The 16,523-nt window shown below is 37.4% G+C and overlaps 1 protein-coding gene across 2 annotated transcripts; it reads left to right on the top strand.

Moving 5' to 3' along the window:
• Window positions 1-950: 950 nt before the first annotated feature.
• ZFAND1 (zinc finger, AN1-type domain 1) lies at window positions 951-15,791 on the top strand. Of its 2 annotated transcripts, none has more exons than XM_006880499.1 (8): window positions 951-1,005; window positions 3,578-3,620; window positions 4,461-4,500; window positions 5,857-5,984; window positions 6,075-6,166; window positions 7,260-7,381; window positions 15,388-15,522; window positions 15,621-15,791. In XM_006880499.1, exons 1-8 carry the CDS (start codon window positions 951-953, stop codon window positions 15,789-15,791), a joined length of 786 nt encoding a protein of 261 aa, XP_006880561.1. The 2 variants fall into 2 exon arrangements, with proteins under 2 accessions (XP_006880561.1, XP_006880560.1); XM_006880498.1 differs by having other exon boundaries at window positions 15,367-15,522.
• The last annotated feature ends 732 nt before the right edge of the window (window positions 15,792-16,523 follow it).

Raw genomic sequence — 16,523 nt, 5'->3', positions numbered from 1 at the left:
CTACCACCAAGAGGTGGGAATGGGGCTTGGGTGCTGCTGGGGGTTTATGCAGCAGCACCCTTTGTTTTAAGGGTCACACAGGTATGGATTGTAGGGGGGTCCCACAGTGTCGGGTAGGTAGTCTTCGTTCCTCTGGGGTCTCACAGTCTTCGCTCCTCTGGAGTTCCGCGGTAGGTGGCTGGCTGTTGTTCTTCCAGGGTCTCTTCCTGGTGCTTCTCGTGGTGGAACCCAGTCTGGCGCTGGTGTTCTCGGGCTGCATTGCTCTAGCTGGTGCTGTGTCAAGAGTGTTGACTTTCAAGCCAAGCAAGCTGAAATTGACAAAAACATCAATCTCTTCTCCATCTATTATGGTGCTACTGGTTGGCCCAGTGGTGAGACTCTTGGTCTTCTTTATGTTGAGCTTCAATCCAAATTAAAGACTACAGTCCTTGATATTCTGCAGCAAATATTCCAAGTCCTCTTCTGTTTCAGCAATCCCCAAGTCTCCTTTTTTATGTCATCCTTGTTACTAAGGTATATTCTGGTATTATACCGGGAATATTCATATTAAGGTATATTCTTCCAAGTTACAGATGAGGTGGAACATCATTCGTACAGGGGATTTCAGTCAGGAATGAAGCAAAAATGTGTTTGTTTTAGGGCTTATTACTAATTTTTTTTTAAATTAATTCTTCTGAATTAATTCCTGATCCTGGTTACAGCAAGAAGGGAATGGTGGAATGCAACTTTCCAGAAAGTGGGCTGGCTTAGTGGGGGGTGGGTCTCAGCTCTGGGTACTTCTGGCAGCTTTCCACCAGATGGGGGCGCACTCTCAAGAAACTCGGCCACTCTTCGTGCCTAACCCAACTGCGCACTCCGCCCCTCCCTTCCCGGTCCCAGCAGGCGCCGCGCGGCCAAACTCAGTCGCCCCGCCCCTCCGGCTTTGCCCCGACCCTTGCGTCACGCGGGAGATGGCGGAGTTGGACATCGGCGAACATTGTCAGGTGGAGCATTGCAGGCAACAAGGTGATCAGGGAGCCCTCAGCCCCGGTAGACTGGACCACACTCTTCCTCCCCTGAAGGTGGCGGCGGCTGAGAGGAGGGCCCGGGACCTGGCAGGGTCTGAGTAGGTGGGGTGGGTGGCTCCCTCTTAGAGCTTCAGTGAAATGCTTTCCACGTTCCTCCTGAGTTTCAGGGTTCTGGGTCTGGTGGTAAGGAGCTGCGCTGCCAGCCAAAAGGCACACGGTTTGAATCCTCCAGCTTCTTCACGGGAGACAGTCGAGCAGTCTCCTTCCGTGAGGGTTCAGTGTTCGCAAACTCACTGGAGGATCAGCTACGGGTGGATTCCGATTCGATCATACAACAACAAACCAGCCGAGCTTTTGGAAGAGACTGGTTAGAATGGAACCATGCATTTTCTGAACACGTTGCAGCATTTATTTTTATTTTCTAGTGCTTCTTGCCCAAGAAGTGCCCTGCTTTGGGATGCGCCCAGAGGACTGGAGCTGATTGGGATTCCACGCTGGCCTTGCCACTGTGATCCCGGGAAAGCACTTTTCTTTCTCAGATTTTTTTGCTTACTTCTTAAACTGTTCCACATAGTGATCGTTACGCTCTCCTAGTCCTGTTATTCAATTGATTCTTAAAATTATCCAGTTAGCAGACATCTAGGGAGCGCTGGTGGCCTGGTGGGTAAGGAGATGGTGCTGCCAACCCAAAGGCAGGTGCTTTGAATCCACCTGTGGGAGAAAGACCGTCTCGTCTCTACAGCTTTTGAAAAGCCGCTGGAGGATCAGCTCTGAGTCCGTTCCAATTCCATGACAGTTTAGGGTTCTTTGAGATGTTGAGAACATACAAGGTTACCATTGACACAGAAGAGCTTTCATACCACCATGTCGAACTTGAATAGTGAAGGGGTGGTCTCGCCATGAAGACATTTTATTATACACATTATTCTGTCCAGTGTCAAGGGTGGGTAGCATGGCACAGGCTTCAGCGCGTATACACCTGAACAAGCTGAAGGTTTCCTGTGCCAACATAGTCATACACTATACAGCTCAGTCTCTGATACCTGGGCTTTGCTCCAAATATCACTTGGCTCATACTGCAGAGACTGGCACACAGGTTTAATCTCCCTTTGCAGCTTCAGTCATTGGAAGTGATTCCTGAATCACTGTTGAGAAGAACTCTCAGATTCAGCCCAGACCTAGTAGAAGAGCAGTAATAATGGATGAATGATACCTGCTTGGGTGATGGTCTTTCTCAGAGGCTTTTGTTACCTGTGTTCTGTGCGGTTGATTAGATTCACAGCAACCCTATGTAGCAGGATAGAACCACCCACAGGCTAAATATAAAGGAGTAGACTATCCATTTTTAATTTTTTTTTCTCCCGGTGAGCAGCTAGAGCTGTCTAACCTCTCATCTAGCTCTCGAATCAAACTAGGAGGTGAGACATTAGACAGCCATAGATGCTCACTGGGAGGAAAAAACCCCTAACAGATAGATAGTATATGTGTGTGTGTATGTGTATACACACATATATATGCACGCACATATGTTGTTGATTGAGTCGAGCATAGCGACCCTATGCACAAAAGGCCTGAAGTCCCTTTATAACTATTGACATTTATCAAAGTTCATAGAGGCATGTTGCTTAGGAAGTGCATGCCTCTCCGGCTTCCAAATACGCGCGCACACACACACACACACAACTAGAAAACTACCATCAAGTTGATTCCTCTGGGCAGTAAGACTATACTTTTTTGAGGAGATAAATCTTTATGAGAGGAGACTGCCCAATGTCTTGTCAGAGAGAACCTGGTGGATTTGAACAGCCAACCTTTCAGTCAGCGGTCAAGTTCATTTTGCCATTTTTGTTACGTGCCATTAGGGATCCTTGTGCATAGTATAACATAGCACATATAGGCTTTTTGTGTATATGTAAATATGTACTATATCATATGGATCTCTAATTATCTTAAGATTTAGAGATAGACTCACATCTCAAAAGCTCTACTATTATACAGCTCTCTTAGCATTGCTAGGTTAGTAAGCAGGGAATTCAGAATTCAAACTCAGTGGTTTTTACAGTATATAGTCCTCAAAACTAATACTGAAATAAAACCAAACAGCCTCCTGACACCCATCTCCCTAAGAAAACAAACAAAAAAACCCCTCCCCCCCACAAAAAAACCCCAGCAAACAGAGCAAAACAAGCTCAAGAACAACTACCTTTTTTCTGGTCAGCATCCCTGCTACAAGTAACTCTTACCTCTATAATAAGCAATGCAGTTTCTACTTCTAGAGTGTTTGGTAGAATCATGATATTTAACAACTGCTTGCTGCACTAGAATTTTGATCAAATGAGGATCAGAGAAAGAGGAATGCCCTCTACAAGATGGATTGACACAGTGCCTGTAACAAGGGTCTCGAGCAGATCAGGGTTTTTGAAGGTGGCGCAGAAAAGGGCAAGGACTCTGTTGTTCATAGGACTGCTATGAGTTGTCCATAACACAGAGGTAGTTTAGTACTTGATTACTTTTTTTCTGAAAATGAAAATCAAAATACTGGTACATATAATATTTTTCTTCAATTTTAGATTTTCTTCCATTTGTGTGTGATGGCTGTTCAGGGATATTTTGGTAAGTTAAATTTTCTACAGAATTTTAGATTAATTTTCGTGTTTATAATATTGGAGTCTATGTCTGAAAGGCAGAATGATTTTAGATACTTGTTTCTATAGCTGTTAGTATTTAATATGAAGCCCATTAACCACTTGGGGGTAAAATAAACTTCACTGCTCATTGGTTCTCGTTACTCCTATATATTTGTGGCTGATCTTAAAATTTCCACAAGTGGAGATGTGTGAATTTTATGTAAAAGTTGGGTCTTTTAACTGAAAGGAAGAGTCGTATGTACAATCTAAAGAACATGATAAGACTTTTTATGATTTTACTTTCAGTTGATAATGAAAAGTGCACAGCCTGTGCATTCTTTATATTGGATGTCACATGCCATTTGCAGAGATCACAAATAAAATAAAATCAAATCTGGGAACTAACCAAGGATTTTACAATATGAATTTTCTTTGTAATTTTCATATTAAGTAAAAATCTTATTTAAGTAGAGAGCTGAAAAAAATGGATTATTTTCAAAAGTTAATTTCAAGAAGCTTTTTCAAGTAAATAAAAGTAATGCATATTTTATAAATCTTTTATATAGAGTACTCTTTTGACTTTTTTTAATTGATAATCTTTAAGAAATGAAAGATATCCAAAGATTCTTTGTGTTATTTTCAGGCACATTAAAGTATTCAAAGGAAAAGTGATTTTGAATAATGAGTTCTTTTTACTCATGTTGAATTTCCACGGTTCTATTGTAAATTCATTTTAAACATTAAAATACATAAAATTACTGTAGTCACTTTTGTTTAAACGCATAACTTGATTGCATTTAGGTAATTTTTTTTTTAATTATTTAAGCCTTGAACACAGAAGCAAGGAGTCACATAGCTGTTCTGAGGTAAGTTAATATTTCTCCTGTCTAATAAAATGTCTCTATTCATGTGCTTTTCTTCAGAATTTGATTAGATTTCAAACTGGTCAGGATACCCTAGATTGAAATTCAGGATAGAAAACTGGTTTCTGTCAAGAGCCTTTTACTTTATGTTATTTTGCTCATTTTCTTTTGAAGAAAAATTATTCTATGTGGCATGTGTCGTTTTTCATAGTTCTTATTTTCATTTCGGTTCATTTGTATACAAGTAGTCCACTTGGAGGGTTCATCTGTGTATTTACAAATACACAGTGGCATTGACACCCTCGCCACATGCTTACAGTTTTCTTTCACTGCTGTGTGCCTTTTCACTAGAGTAAGGCCTTTTCACTAGAGCTTAGTGATAAGGTTTTGTGGTAGTAAATTGTACAAGCTCAGTCAGTGTTAGAGTACCAGGAAAACCCTATAGTTAAAAAAAAAAAAAGCTCACCCTAAATTTGAATGAGTCAAGATAGCAAAAAGCTGTCAACTTTGTTACTAGAAAGAGTAAAGTGAATGATTGAAACTTAATATAGAATGAAAAGGATCAGCATAAGGAGTTGTGAATGGACTAATAGTAAGAAACTGCCCCAATTCAAATGGGTCAGCCATGGAAATGCAAAATTAGGCAGGTAGGGAAGGTCTGGTGATGCATTGGTTTAACACCAGTCTGCTAACCGAAAGGTGAGTGGTTTCAACCCTTCAGCTCTTCCACACGAGAAATAGGTCTGCTTCCATAAAGACAAGAGCCATAAAATCTTATGGGTAGGTCTGCTGTGTCCTACAGGGTTCCTGTGAGTGAAATTGACTTAAAAGCAGTGAACTGTTAGGAACACACCTACCAGTCAAGGAGCCTTGGTGACACAGTGACAGGTAGTTGACTGCGAACTGAAAGGGCAGTTTGAACTCACCATCTTCACAGGAAAAAGATGTGTCTGTTATGTTTCCATAAAGATTGTTGTTAAGTGCTTCAAATTGTTCCCATGGACAGTACCCGCTATATAACAGAACAGAACACTGATTCTACACTGTCCTCACAGTAGCTGCTCTGTGTGCGCCCATTGTAGTAGCCACCTTGTCAGTCCATGTTGTTGAAGCTCTTCATCAGGTTTACCAACTCTACTTTTCCAAGCATGATGTCCTTCTCTAGAGATTGATTGTAATTCCTATATTTAGTGACCATCTATTATATAAGAGCATGCGATTTGCTTTATTTAGTGACCATCTATTATATAAGAGCATGCGATTTGCTTTAATAAATAAGGGATTATATGAGTATTGCTTACCAAAATTGATTTGCTGTAAACGTGAACTATATGACATCTCCCTCTATTATATTTGCAGGTGAATATAGTCAATGAGAGGCTAAAAACAGATACACATACATCTTACCCATGCTCATTCAAGGATTGTGCGGAAAAAGAACTTGTGCCAGTTGTATGTCCTTTTTGTGAAAAGAATTTTTGCCTGAGGTGACTAGTTAGACCATTGAACCTCCTATATATCTGTTTATAAGTCATATGCAATAATACGAATTACAGTTACTCTTCTGTTGATTATAGACACCGTCATCAGTCAGACCATGAATGTGAAAAACTGGAAATCTCTAAACCTCGGATGGCTGCCACTCAGAAACTTGTTAAAGACATTATTGGCAAGTATCTATAGCTTGTTTTGTTATTTGATTATTGCTGTGCACTCTTTTAGTTCCAGCCTGATTTTTATACCTTTTTTTCCAGTAATGGAAATTGTTAACCACATCAGTATTATTAATTTACCATGGAGTTTGATTTGTGATAATATTTCCCACAAAGTCTACTTTACCAGAAAAATTTAGGAATTGCATGGAAGTACCCCCTCACCCCCAGATATTCCCTGTTGTTGGCTACTTAGAATATCAGTACAGCTGAAATGGTATTTATGAGGTTCAAGTAGTGTTTCATTCTCTGAAGATTAAATTATAATCCTACTCAGCTATCCTATGCATGCTGCTGCTAATATGAGGGAGCAGGAAAGATTATGTGTGTGAGTTTGACCAGTTCCTTGCTTGTTTGTTAGGTCAACAGAATTGCATTCTGTATTAAGAAAATGTTTATTAACTTCCATAATTAAATATTAAAATTCTCTATGGAAGTGTTAGTGATTGTGGCCTAATTCATTCTGTGCCTCTAGTGATTTACATCTCACATCTGCTGTGAGAGAGAAATACGGACACTCTTCCATTAAGAGATATACAGCCTCGGAAACCCACTGAAGGAGTTGAAGTCTATTCATTTTCAGTGAGCTTGAGTTTGAGGCTTTGTAACTTTATTAACTAGGCCCAAGGTGGAGAGAAACAATGAGTTTTTGTAATATGAGGATTTCCTAGATCAATTTTGACGGTATTTTTCTCATTGCTCATATAAACCGTTGATCATATAATTAATGAATTGTTCATGTAAATTCAGTACCTGTTAAATGAATAGGGAGCTCTGGTGGCTTAAGAGTAAGGAATTACCCTGCTAACGCAAAGGTATATAGTTCTAATTCACCAGCTGTTCTGAGGGGGAAAGCTGTGATGTTCCATGTGATGTCCCACATCCGAAAACCCTCTGGAAGGTCAACTGTGGTTTGGTTCCTACTCAATTGTACATGATGATAATTAAATGAATGTGATTTCTGTGTCTCAGTTGTGTATAATTTGTGGAAGCTTTATGTAATATGTGCTTTATGATAAAGTCTTAAACATGTATGTGCTTCCCTCTTAGAGTCCAAGACAGCAGTGACAGTGAGTAAGCGACGAAAAGGTGCCAAAAACAATGAAACAGCTGCAAAGGTTGCACTGATGAAATTAAAACTGCACGCCGATGGGGACAAATCACTGCCACAGGTTGGTTTTACATATTTAGAAAGGAAAACCCCAAATACAGTTGAACTCTCCTTTTTTAATCTTCCCTTCCTCAAGTAAAAACTAGATTGAACCTGATATTATATAGTACATGTCTGCATAAAAAACACATAATATTGCAAGTTTGTTTAACTTTACAGAAATGACAGTAGACCAAATGTATCCTTCAACTTGCTTTTTGTCCCCTGGTTAACATCATGTTTTTATCATTTATCTGTGCAGATATGCTTAGTCTAGTAATTTTAATAGCTGCATATTATTTCATAGTGTGAATAGAACACAAAATTTATTTTTTGAAACTGAGTCGTGAGGTTTTCTCATCTTCAACTTTGTATATATATTGACAGCTTGCTTTTGTCATTGGTTGTACTGATTTATCTCCCTCTTCCTGTGTCTGGAAAGATCAGGGTTTTTGCCAGCATGTAAGGTTAACAAGTGTGATAGGTATGAAATGTCACTCGAGTTTACAGTGGAATTCTCCTGTTGCTCTTGAGATTGAGGACAGACACTCTGGTGGTACAGTATACAGGGAGTTGCCCTTCTAACACAGACAGGCCTCTCCAGTCATTCGACTCCTCCAGTACCTCAGCTAAATAACGATGGACAGTCTCCTGTGTGGCTTAAAGTGTTGGAAACTCACTGGAGTGTCAGCTATGAGCTGATTCTGACTCAACAGCAATGAAATAGGCAGAGAGAAAGAGTTGTTTTTGTTGCTTATTGATTGTTTGGATTTTTCTCCATGAACAACTTGTTGATATGCTTGGCTTAATTTTTCTGTTGGTTTTGTCGTTTTAAAATAAATTTATAGGATCTTCTTTTTTGATTAAATGTGTTGTAAAATTTCTTTTGTATTTTGTTTTTAGATGTTTAGTGATACAGACTTATAATTATAATTGCTCATTTATTGTTGACTTATTTGTGCTTTTTAAAATATAGATTGTTTACAAAAGTTTCTTTAAAAAAATTTAAATGTCAGTTTTTGTTTTGCTCTGTTCCAAATTGAACTTAATTGTTATATGTAGCCAGAGGTAGGGACTTTAGGTTATGTTTTGCTTTTCTCTATGGATTACCTTTTGTCCTGTCAGGAAACATTCAAGAGTTTATCCTATTTCGATTGATTTGTAACTTGCAATGTCATACATGAGGTTTTTGCGTTTGTGAGGAGCCAGTTTGCTGAGTTCAGTTCTTTATTTTGTGTACTTATTTTTGTATTAATATCAAACTGTCATGATTTCATACCTTTATAATAAAGAGGGCAAATCTCTCTGCTTGATTCTTTTCTTAATCTTTTCTGTTCTTGACTATTTATTCTTTCTAAAAAATCACTTTGGGGTCACTTTCTCTCTCTCTCTCTCTTTTTTTATTAGTGAGAAAAACTTGTATTTAGAATTAGCCAGCTGAACTGTTTAGATGATCCCAATTTTGTTGGCAACATCCAAAGCATCGTAGTTAGGAGCAAGTCGAACATAGGCCTTCTTTCCATCAGGCCTAATCAAAGTGCTGACCGTGGCCACATCAGAGTCACAGAGCTTCTTTACAGCTTGTTTAATTTGGTGCTTATTGGCCTTGACATCCACAATGAACACAAGTGTGTTGTTATCTTCTGTCTTCTTCATGGCTGACTCAGTGGTCAGGGGAAATTTGATGATGGCATCAGTGGTCAAGCTTGTTTCTCCTGGGGGCGCTCTTCCAGGGGTATCTGGGCTGCCTTGGGAGTCTCTGGCGTCTTAGGCCGCAGGAAGGTGTGTGACGTTCGCATCTGCTTTTTTTTTTGGCTGTGGATGCCCTTCAGAACTGCCTTCTTGGCTTTTAATGCCTTTGCTTTGGCTTTAGTTTTGGGAGAAGCAGGGGCTTCCTTCTTCGCTTTCGGCGCCATCTTTGTAGGAAGGCTCACTTTGTCTTTTTATGTGACATTTTAATTTATGTTGGAATTGTACTGAATTTTAGGTTAATTAAGAATCAGTTAAAGTCTTTAGAATATTGACTCTTCTCATCCTTTCTTATTATCTTTCTAATTTTTCTTTAAGTCTTCTTTCATATCTTTAAATAAAATTTGATTTTTATTTTTATGATGTTTAAGCTTCATGAAGACTAAAAAATGTTCTTAAATTTTATTCTTAGGTTTTTCATAACTTTTGCTGCCATTCCAAATGATACCTTCTTTTTGAAATTTGTTTTTCTTAATTAGTTACTGCTTGATTGTTTTTATATGCATGTTAACTCCTCATGTAGCAAAATAACTCTCTTAAATAGGTTCCATAGTTTATAAATTTTTCCGCGATTATTTTGTACAGTCTGATTTTCTGAAAAATGACAGTTTTACACCCCCTGTATTTTTTCTCTTCCTCTTTCTTGTTACTGTTACTATTAATGTTATTATTTTGTCCTCCTTTATTGGCTGAGATCTTCCATACAATGTGAATAAATTGAGTAGTAGCAGGCTCTTCATTATGTTTCCAACTTGAAAAAAAAAAGCTTCTATATTTTATCATAAAGCGGTATTTGTTAGTCTTACCAGGTTAACAATATTTCTTTCTATTCCTAGTTTATAAGGTATTGGTGTCATAGATGGATATTAAATATTCTTCTGTGCTAGTTATATTTATTTTTCCATCTGGAATATAATTGTTAATTATGACCACAGAATTCAAAGGCATCAGTTCATTATCAGTCTTTCTTATTCATTGACCAGCTTTTGAAAGTATATGAGTGTTAAAAGAGCATGAACTGCATGGGGACAGCAATATCTGATCGTTACCAACTCCACAAAAGAGAACTGTCCTCATCAATAACATAAAAACAGTTCCCATGAAGTCAGACATGTCCCCCACACCCCCACTCCTCTTTCTACTCACCTCAACACCAATCTTACCATTTTACTGAGTCCAAAATGTGTTTCAAAACTCATGAAGCACACAGCATTATATTAGGGAAGTAAAAATGCTGTAATGTAGGGTGGTAGTAGATACAGTAATTCAGTCAGGATAGCTTCTGAAATGTGTTCACAGGCACCTCAGCCCTATGACTTTAGGCCAGTTTTATCAGTTATGGTAAGATTAACTCCCAATTATGGGGAGAGCCTTTCCCTTCCCTCCTCCACCTCCCAAGCTGTCCCAAAGTCTATTCTGTCTCACATCAAGTCTTAAGTTCTCTGCTGTGCCCCCTGTGGCCACTACTTGTCTGGCTGGCGCAAGAATCTCTGGCCTCGAAGGGCATGCTACTTCCTCTTGCTGCATATATGCTGAAGATGAGATTCTCAAATTCTCCTGCTAGATCCACTCAATTTAATGGTGAGACTATCCAGTCCCCTTGGGAGTAGGCAAACACAACCAACTCGGATATACCCGCTTATCCTCATGGCAAAGCCAAACTCATTAGCTAGGAAAGCCATTTTGAACAAAAAACCCTTAATACTATGATGAGACAATTGAAAATACATACATTGGATCAGGCACACTTTAATTCTCATGGAAACATCTTTGCTCTTTAACTTTTTAATGGGATCTTTTGCAGCACATTTACACAGTGTAAACAGATTTGCCAGATGCATTAAATTTATTGACTACTGTGCGCATGGGCATTGATTGTGGACCCAATAAAGTAAAATTATTAACAACTTCAATCTTTGCTCATCAGAGTTTTTTCTGTTAGTCTAAGTATGAGGAAAAACTAATTTTTCTTTTCTTCCTGTTGAAGTGTAATTCACACCGAAGGATATAATCTTTGATCATCATCCTGAGTGCTTTAAGTTTGTCCCCTATCTGAAAGCAGTGTTATGTCATCTACAAAATGTAGGTCATTGATGAGTCTTCTTCCAGTCCTAATGCCACAGTGTTCTTCGTGTTGTCCCACTTTTCGAATTATTTTCTCATCTTACCAATTAAATAGTTATGGTCAAAAGGTATAGCCTTGACTTTTACCTTTCCTGATTTTAAACCTTGTACTTTCTGCTTGTCCTGTTAAAAACAAAGATAGAAAAAAACCCCTTTATCTTGGACTATGTACAAGTTCCACATGAGCACAACTAATTTCTGAATTTATGATCTTTGTAATACTATCTATAATGTGTTACGATCAACACAATCAAATACCTTTATAGTCAGTCAAACACAAGTAAACATTTTTTATAGTAATTTTATTGTCAATCAAACACAAGTAAAAAATGTATTTTCATTTTTTAGCCAATATCTGTCTGATGTTACCAGTGGTATTTCTTTTTTCCACATTCTTTTCTGAATCTGCCTTGAGTTTCTTCACCTCTTTTTTAATTACTTTCAGCAAGATTTTACTTTATGTTATATTCTCATCTCTTCCTAGGGGGCTCTAATGGCCTGGTAAGGACCTGTGCTAGTAACTCAGAGAGGCAGATGGTTCAAATGCATTCGCTGCTCTGAGAACAAAGTGGTCTGTTTCCTCATGTATGATTTACAGCCTCTGAAAACTTGCTGAAGTGTCAGCTATGAGTGTGAGTCTGTTTAGACTCCTTGGCATATAACAGCTTTTCTCATTACTGTCAAATGACTCCCTATTTCTTCTATCTTCCTTTGATGCTTCCTGCATCATTCAGTATTTTGCCTATAGAATCTTTCACTATTGAAAGTAAAAAGACATTAAAAAGAAAGACTAAAGTGGATATCAGAAGAAACTCTGAAACTTGTTCTTTTGTTATCAGAAACGTTTACTGTCAGTTTTATTTTGTATAGGGATGATAAAAGGAGAATTGATACCTTTGAGCTGTGGTGCTGGAGAACAGTATTGAATAAAGCATGGACTGCTAGGAAAAAAACCAGGTTCATCCTAGAGAGTGTGAGACCAGGCTTCTCCTTGGAGGCAAGGATTCTGAAGCTTCATCTGACATGGTTTGGACATGTTGCAAGGTGGGACCAGTCCTTGGAGAGGGACGTCATGCTTGGGAGGGAGGGTGAAGGGACAGCAAGAGAGGATCACCCTTGATGAGACACATAGATTCAGTGACTGGGGTAATTGAGGTTAGTGTGTCAGAGACAGTAAGATTGGCACAGGATAGTGCAGAGTTTAGGGCCCTTGTACTTCAGGTCGCTATGAGTTGCAGGTGACTCGATGGCACATAACAACAACCACATCTATATTAAACCCTTTCCCCCCCGCTTTGTGATATTTGCACTTTAAGTGCAGTGTTTTCAGGTATAGATTTATTTTTTTTATATCCAGCTTAGCACGTGAGGTGAATTTTCACTTTTGACTCATCACTTTTGGAAAATTTCTATCATTTTCCTTGTAAAGAAATTGTCTTCACCATTTCCTTTCTTCTCCTTAGTAACTTCTGTCAATTTTTTTTTTGTTTTCATTTTCATTCATCATCCAATTACCTTTGCTAATTTTAAACCACGCAGTGTCTGCTTGTCAATTTCTTTGCTTAATTGCTTTGACAATTTCTACCTTGATATCTCTGCTGTGTATTGAGTGGCTTCATCAAATCTTTTCTTCAATTTGTTCATTCTTTTCATTGATGATTATAGAAGCTTATCCTCCTGGGATTTCTTATTTTAGAAACCATATTTTTACAAAAATTTCTGATTGAATGAATCTTTACAGAAATTTATGTTTCATTTCTTGCTGGTTTAATTTTTTGTTATTCTTTATGGATATTATTTCTTAATTTATCCCACATAGCATAAAGAAGCTTATTTTAGTATCTTTTTAGATCACATTTTTTAAAATTTTGCTTATAATGAATTAACCTTTCATTTGTCTCAAATTTCTTTTTTTTTTCCTGTGAATAGATTTGTGTCGTTTTTAAAAATTCTTAATTCACTCAGTTCACTTACCTCTTTCTTCCTGTCTAGACATTTTGCATTTTCTTCCAGCTGACACATTTACCCAGGACCCCCACACCATTCCATGTAAAATCTTGAGATAAGAATTTGAGCTTTTTCTGCTTTCCTCACATTATTATATACCTGTTTACTGAGTTTGAGGCCTTAGCTTTGGTTACTGTCTGGAAGGTATATATGTCTCTCTACATTATCTACGTCTTTTTAAAAAATTTTTTTATTATTATTAATTTCTATGTGTGTACCATCAAATTGGATCTGACTGGTACAGGAGGAGATTGTCTCTCCTTCAGCAGAGCATCTGGTGGATTTGAACCGCTTACCTCTGAGATTGCAGTACAGCTTCTTGCCACTAGGCCACCAGAACTTGCTACATTGTCTACTTCTATAAGCCATAACCCTTGTCATCATTTACCAGTAACTTCTGTAACCTCTTATCTCTGGAAAGCAGTCCAGGAACAGCCATTATTTCCAAGCAGTGAGCCTGCTCAGATATTTTATCTTCATTGTGGTACTGTTGTTTTCCACAAACCTGAAATCCAGACTGCATCTTCCTCTTTTAGAGTATCGCAGGCTGTGGCTTCAATCCTGCTTATAATTTTCAATTTCTGTACCTTTTTTGATCCTTAGACAGAATCTCTTTTGAAAATATTTGTCTTTAATTTTTTGGTAAAGCTATATCTTTTTGTTTGAATGTTTGTATCTTTGTTATTTTGATTTTGAAATTGGTACTGTTAGGCCATAGAATAGACCCAAAGCTTAAATTTCTGATGACTTCATTTGTGTATGTGTTAATGTGTCTTAGTTATAAATTTTATTGTTCTTCAAAAAAATCTAAATTCTTTATACTCAGAGAATTGTGTTAAATATATTATTTCTGAAAATCATGATACTATTTTCTCTCTAGTGTAGAGATGATTTGTTTATGCTACAGTTTTTCTTATAGAAGGAATTTATTTATAAATTCATTAGGGTTTTTAGAGCAATTTTTACAAATTAGGGATGGTCAGAGGCCAAGCACATTTGCTACTACTTTTTCTTTCTTGTGTTTTGTTATTTTAGCAAGAAAGCCTATTATAAAAAAGCTAAGGCACAGGATAGAGCACGGTTTAGGGCTGTTGTACATGGGGTCGCTATGAGTCACAAACGACTCGATGGCACATAACAACAACAAGGTATAGAATTTAATGCAGTCATATCTTAATCCCTCTTTTTGTTAATGTGGTATTTGTCTTTTTTTCTTCTTTTACTTCCTTTGTTCACAAAAGTACTGCTACATCTAAATACATAGTGAAATATTTAACATAAAAGGATTGTTATATATAAGGAATCTTCCAGTTAAAAATAATATAAACTTGGTTTTAACTACATTAACCATCAAAAGGATTTTTTCCCCCATGTAGTTAAGAGTAGTAGGGATTGAATAGGTCTCAGAGGTTGACTGAATTCGGGGATTCAAATGATACTGAATGGCTCTATCAATTTTCTCCTTTCTCTGTGTGCTGAAATCCTTTTTTTTCTCATTCAAGGCCGTTTTTCCATATTGGTACAAAGAAAGTGAGAAGTAATAGCAAATGGCTGCAAGCAAGTTCAGATTGCATTCAGAAAGTCGTAAAAAGCTCAGACTGAAAGCACTCCAGGCATACACACACACACACACATACACACACACTCACTCCCCACACTGAGCATAGAAATCCCATGAGAAATCTTTGATCAGCCTAAGTTAGGTCTGTCTTTGCACAAATCATAGTAGCTGGGAGTTTAGAGCATGTCACTGAGTGGTAGGTACTGGATTATTATGATTGACATTGTTAGTATAAGCCTTATCATTAGATGCTAATCAATCTTTTACCAGAAGAAGTATCTGGTAAAAAAGGAAGAAATATCACCAAATAAAAATGGATATGTTTCTCATTTTTAAAAAGTTCGGGCAACACGATACTTTGAGTGTTATACTGCTGTCTAAAGGACAGCAGTTCAAATCCACCAGCAACTTGGCGGAAAAAAAAAGACAATTTCCTTCTATTAAGATCAGTCACATTGGAAACTTGATGGGGGGGGGGTCACCATCAGTTGGAATCAACTCTAGGGCACTAGGCTTGGTTCATCTCATATATCTAACTTGTATTTTACTTTCCTTTTTTTTAACAGACAGAAAGAATTTACTTCCAGGTTTTCTTACCTAAGGGGAGCAAGGAGAAAAGCAAACCAATGTTTTTTTGCCACAAGTGGAGTGTTGGAAAAGTCATAGACTTTGCTGCCTCCTTAGCCAGCCTTCGAAATGACAATAACAAATCAACAGCGAAGGTAATAGCCTGTTACAAGAGTTTGTACATTAAAAGAAAAAGGAAATTTTCTACAAGCATATTTACTCATTACTATATGGTTTCTTTCTCTTTTAACAGAAGCTAAGGTTGTGCCACGTTACTTCAGGAGAAGTTTTACCTCTGGATAATATATTGGAAATGTGGATTGCTAAGAAGGGTTGTCCTTTATATAATGGTGGAAATATTATCTTGGAATATCTTAATGATGAAGAACAATTTTTAACAAATGTTGATTCTTACTTGGAATGATCAGCCAAGGATTCAAGCCAAAAATCACAATGAAGTCTATGCACATGCTTAAGGCTTTTTTTAAAAAAACAAACAAACAAAACCTAAAACAAATCTTATTTGTTTTATTTTTAAATTTTTTAAAATTTATTTCCATTATGTCATAATATATGTCAATCACATTTTTATTAAATTTAGCTTGAGTTTTTGTTTTAAAGTGTAACCATGAACTGGTTTTCAATCACCAGTAAATCTAGTATTTAATCAGTTTTTGCTGGATCATATTGTATTGACAATAGCAAAGGTATTGTGATCCTTGGGTTAAAGTCAGTTACTGGTTGGTGTGGGTGAGTTTTGTGTTATCATCACTCCAGAATCTTGTCATAGGGAGCAGAAGATGCTAGATAGACTGGCTCTAAGAAGAGACATATACAATTATTGCTTTAAACAAGTCGTATGGCCAACTTTAACATCATAAGGCCAGGATATAGTGATTTACCCAGTACCCCATCACAGTGTACAGTTTGATGTATATATGTGAATCAGAGAAACTTAGAGATCATTTCACTCACTGTCCTCTGACTTTGGATAAGAAATATGAGGCCTAGAAAGGTAAAATGATTTTTTTTCAATGTCCCCTAACCATTTCAGGGTATTTTTTTAATTAAATTTTATTAGTTTTAATGAACATTTACAGAGATTTTGGGTTTTCATTCATTCATTGTTGCACTGTTTTCTCCACGCTCATCCCCA

This window comes from Elephantulus edwardii, unplaced genomic scaffold, assembly GCF_000299155.1.
Source record: "Elephantulus edwardii isolate Elephantulus edwardi_28Jun2011 unplaced genomic scaffold, EleEdw1.0 scaffold00008, whole genome shotgun sequence".
In the NCBI taxonomy this organism is placed as follows: Eukaryota; Metazoa; Chordata; class Mammalia; order Macroscelidea; family Macroscelididae; genus Elephantulus; species Elephantulus edwardii.
This window is presented reverse-complemented; position numbering and strand designations above follow the sequence as displayed.

Coding starts and splice junctions, on each gene's coding strand:
- ZFAND1 (XM_006880498.1), top strand. CDS start 951: ATGGCGGAGTTGGACATCGGCGAACATTGTCAGGTGGAGCATTGCAGG. Junction 6,167..7,259: donor ACTTGTTAAAGACATTATTG/GCAAGTATCTAT, acceptor CTTCCCTCTTAG/AGTCCAAGACAGCAGTGACA. Junction 15,523..15,620: donor ATAACAAATCAACAGCGAAG/GTAATAGCCTGT, acceptor CTCTTTTAACAG/AAGCTAAGGTTGTGCCACGT.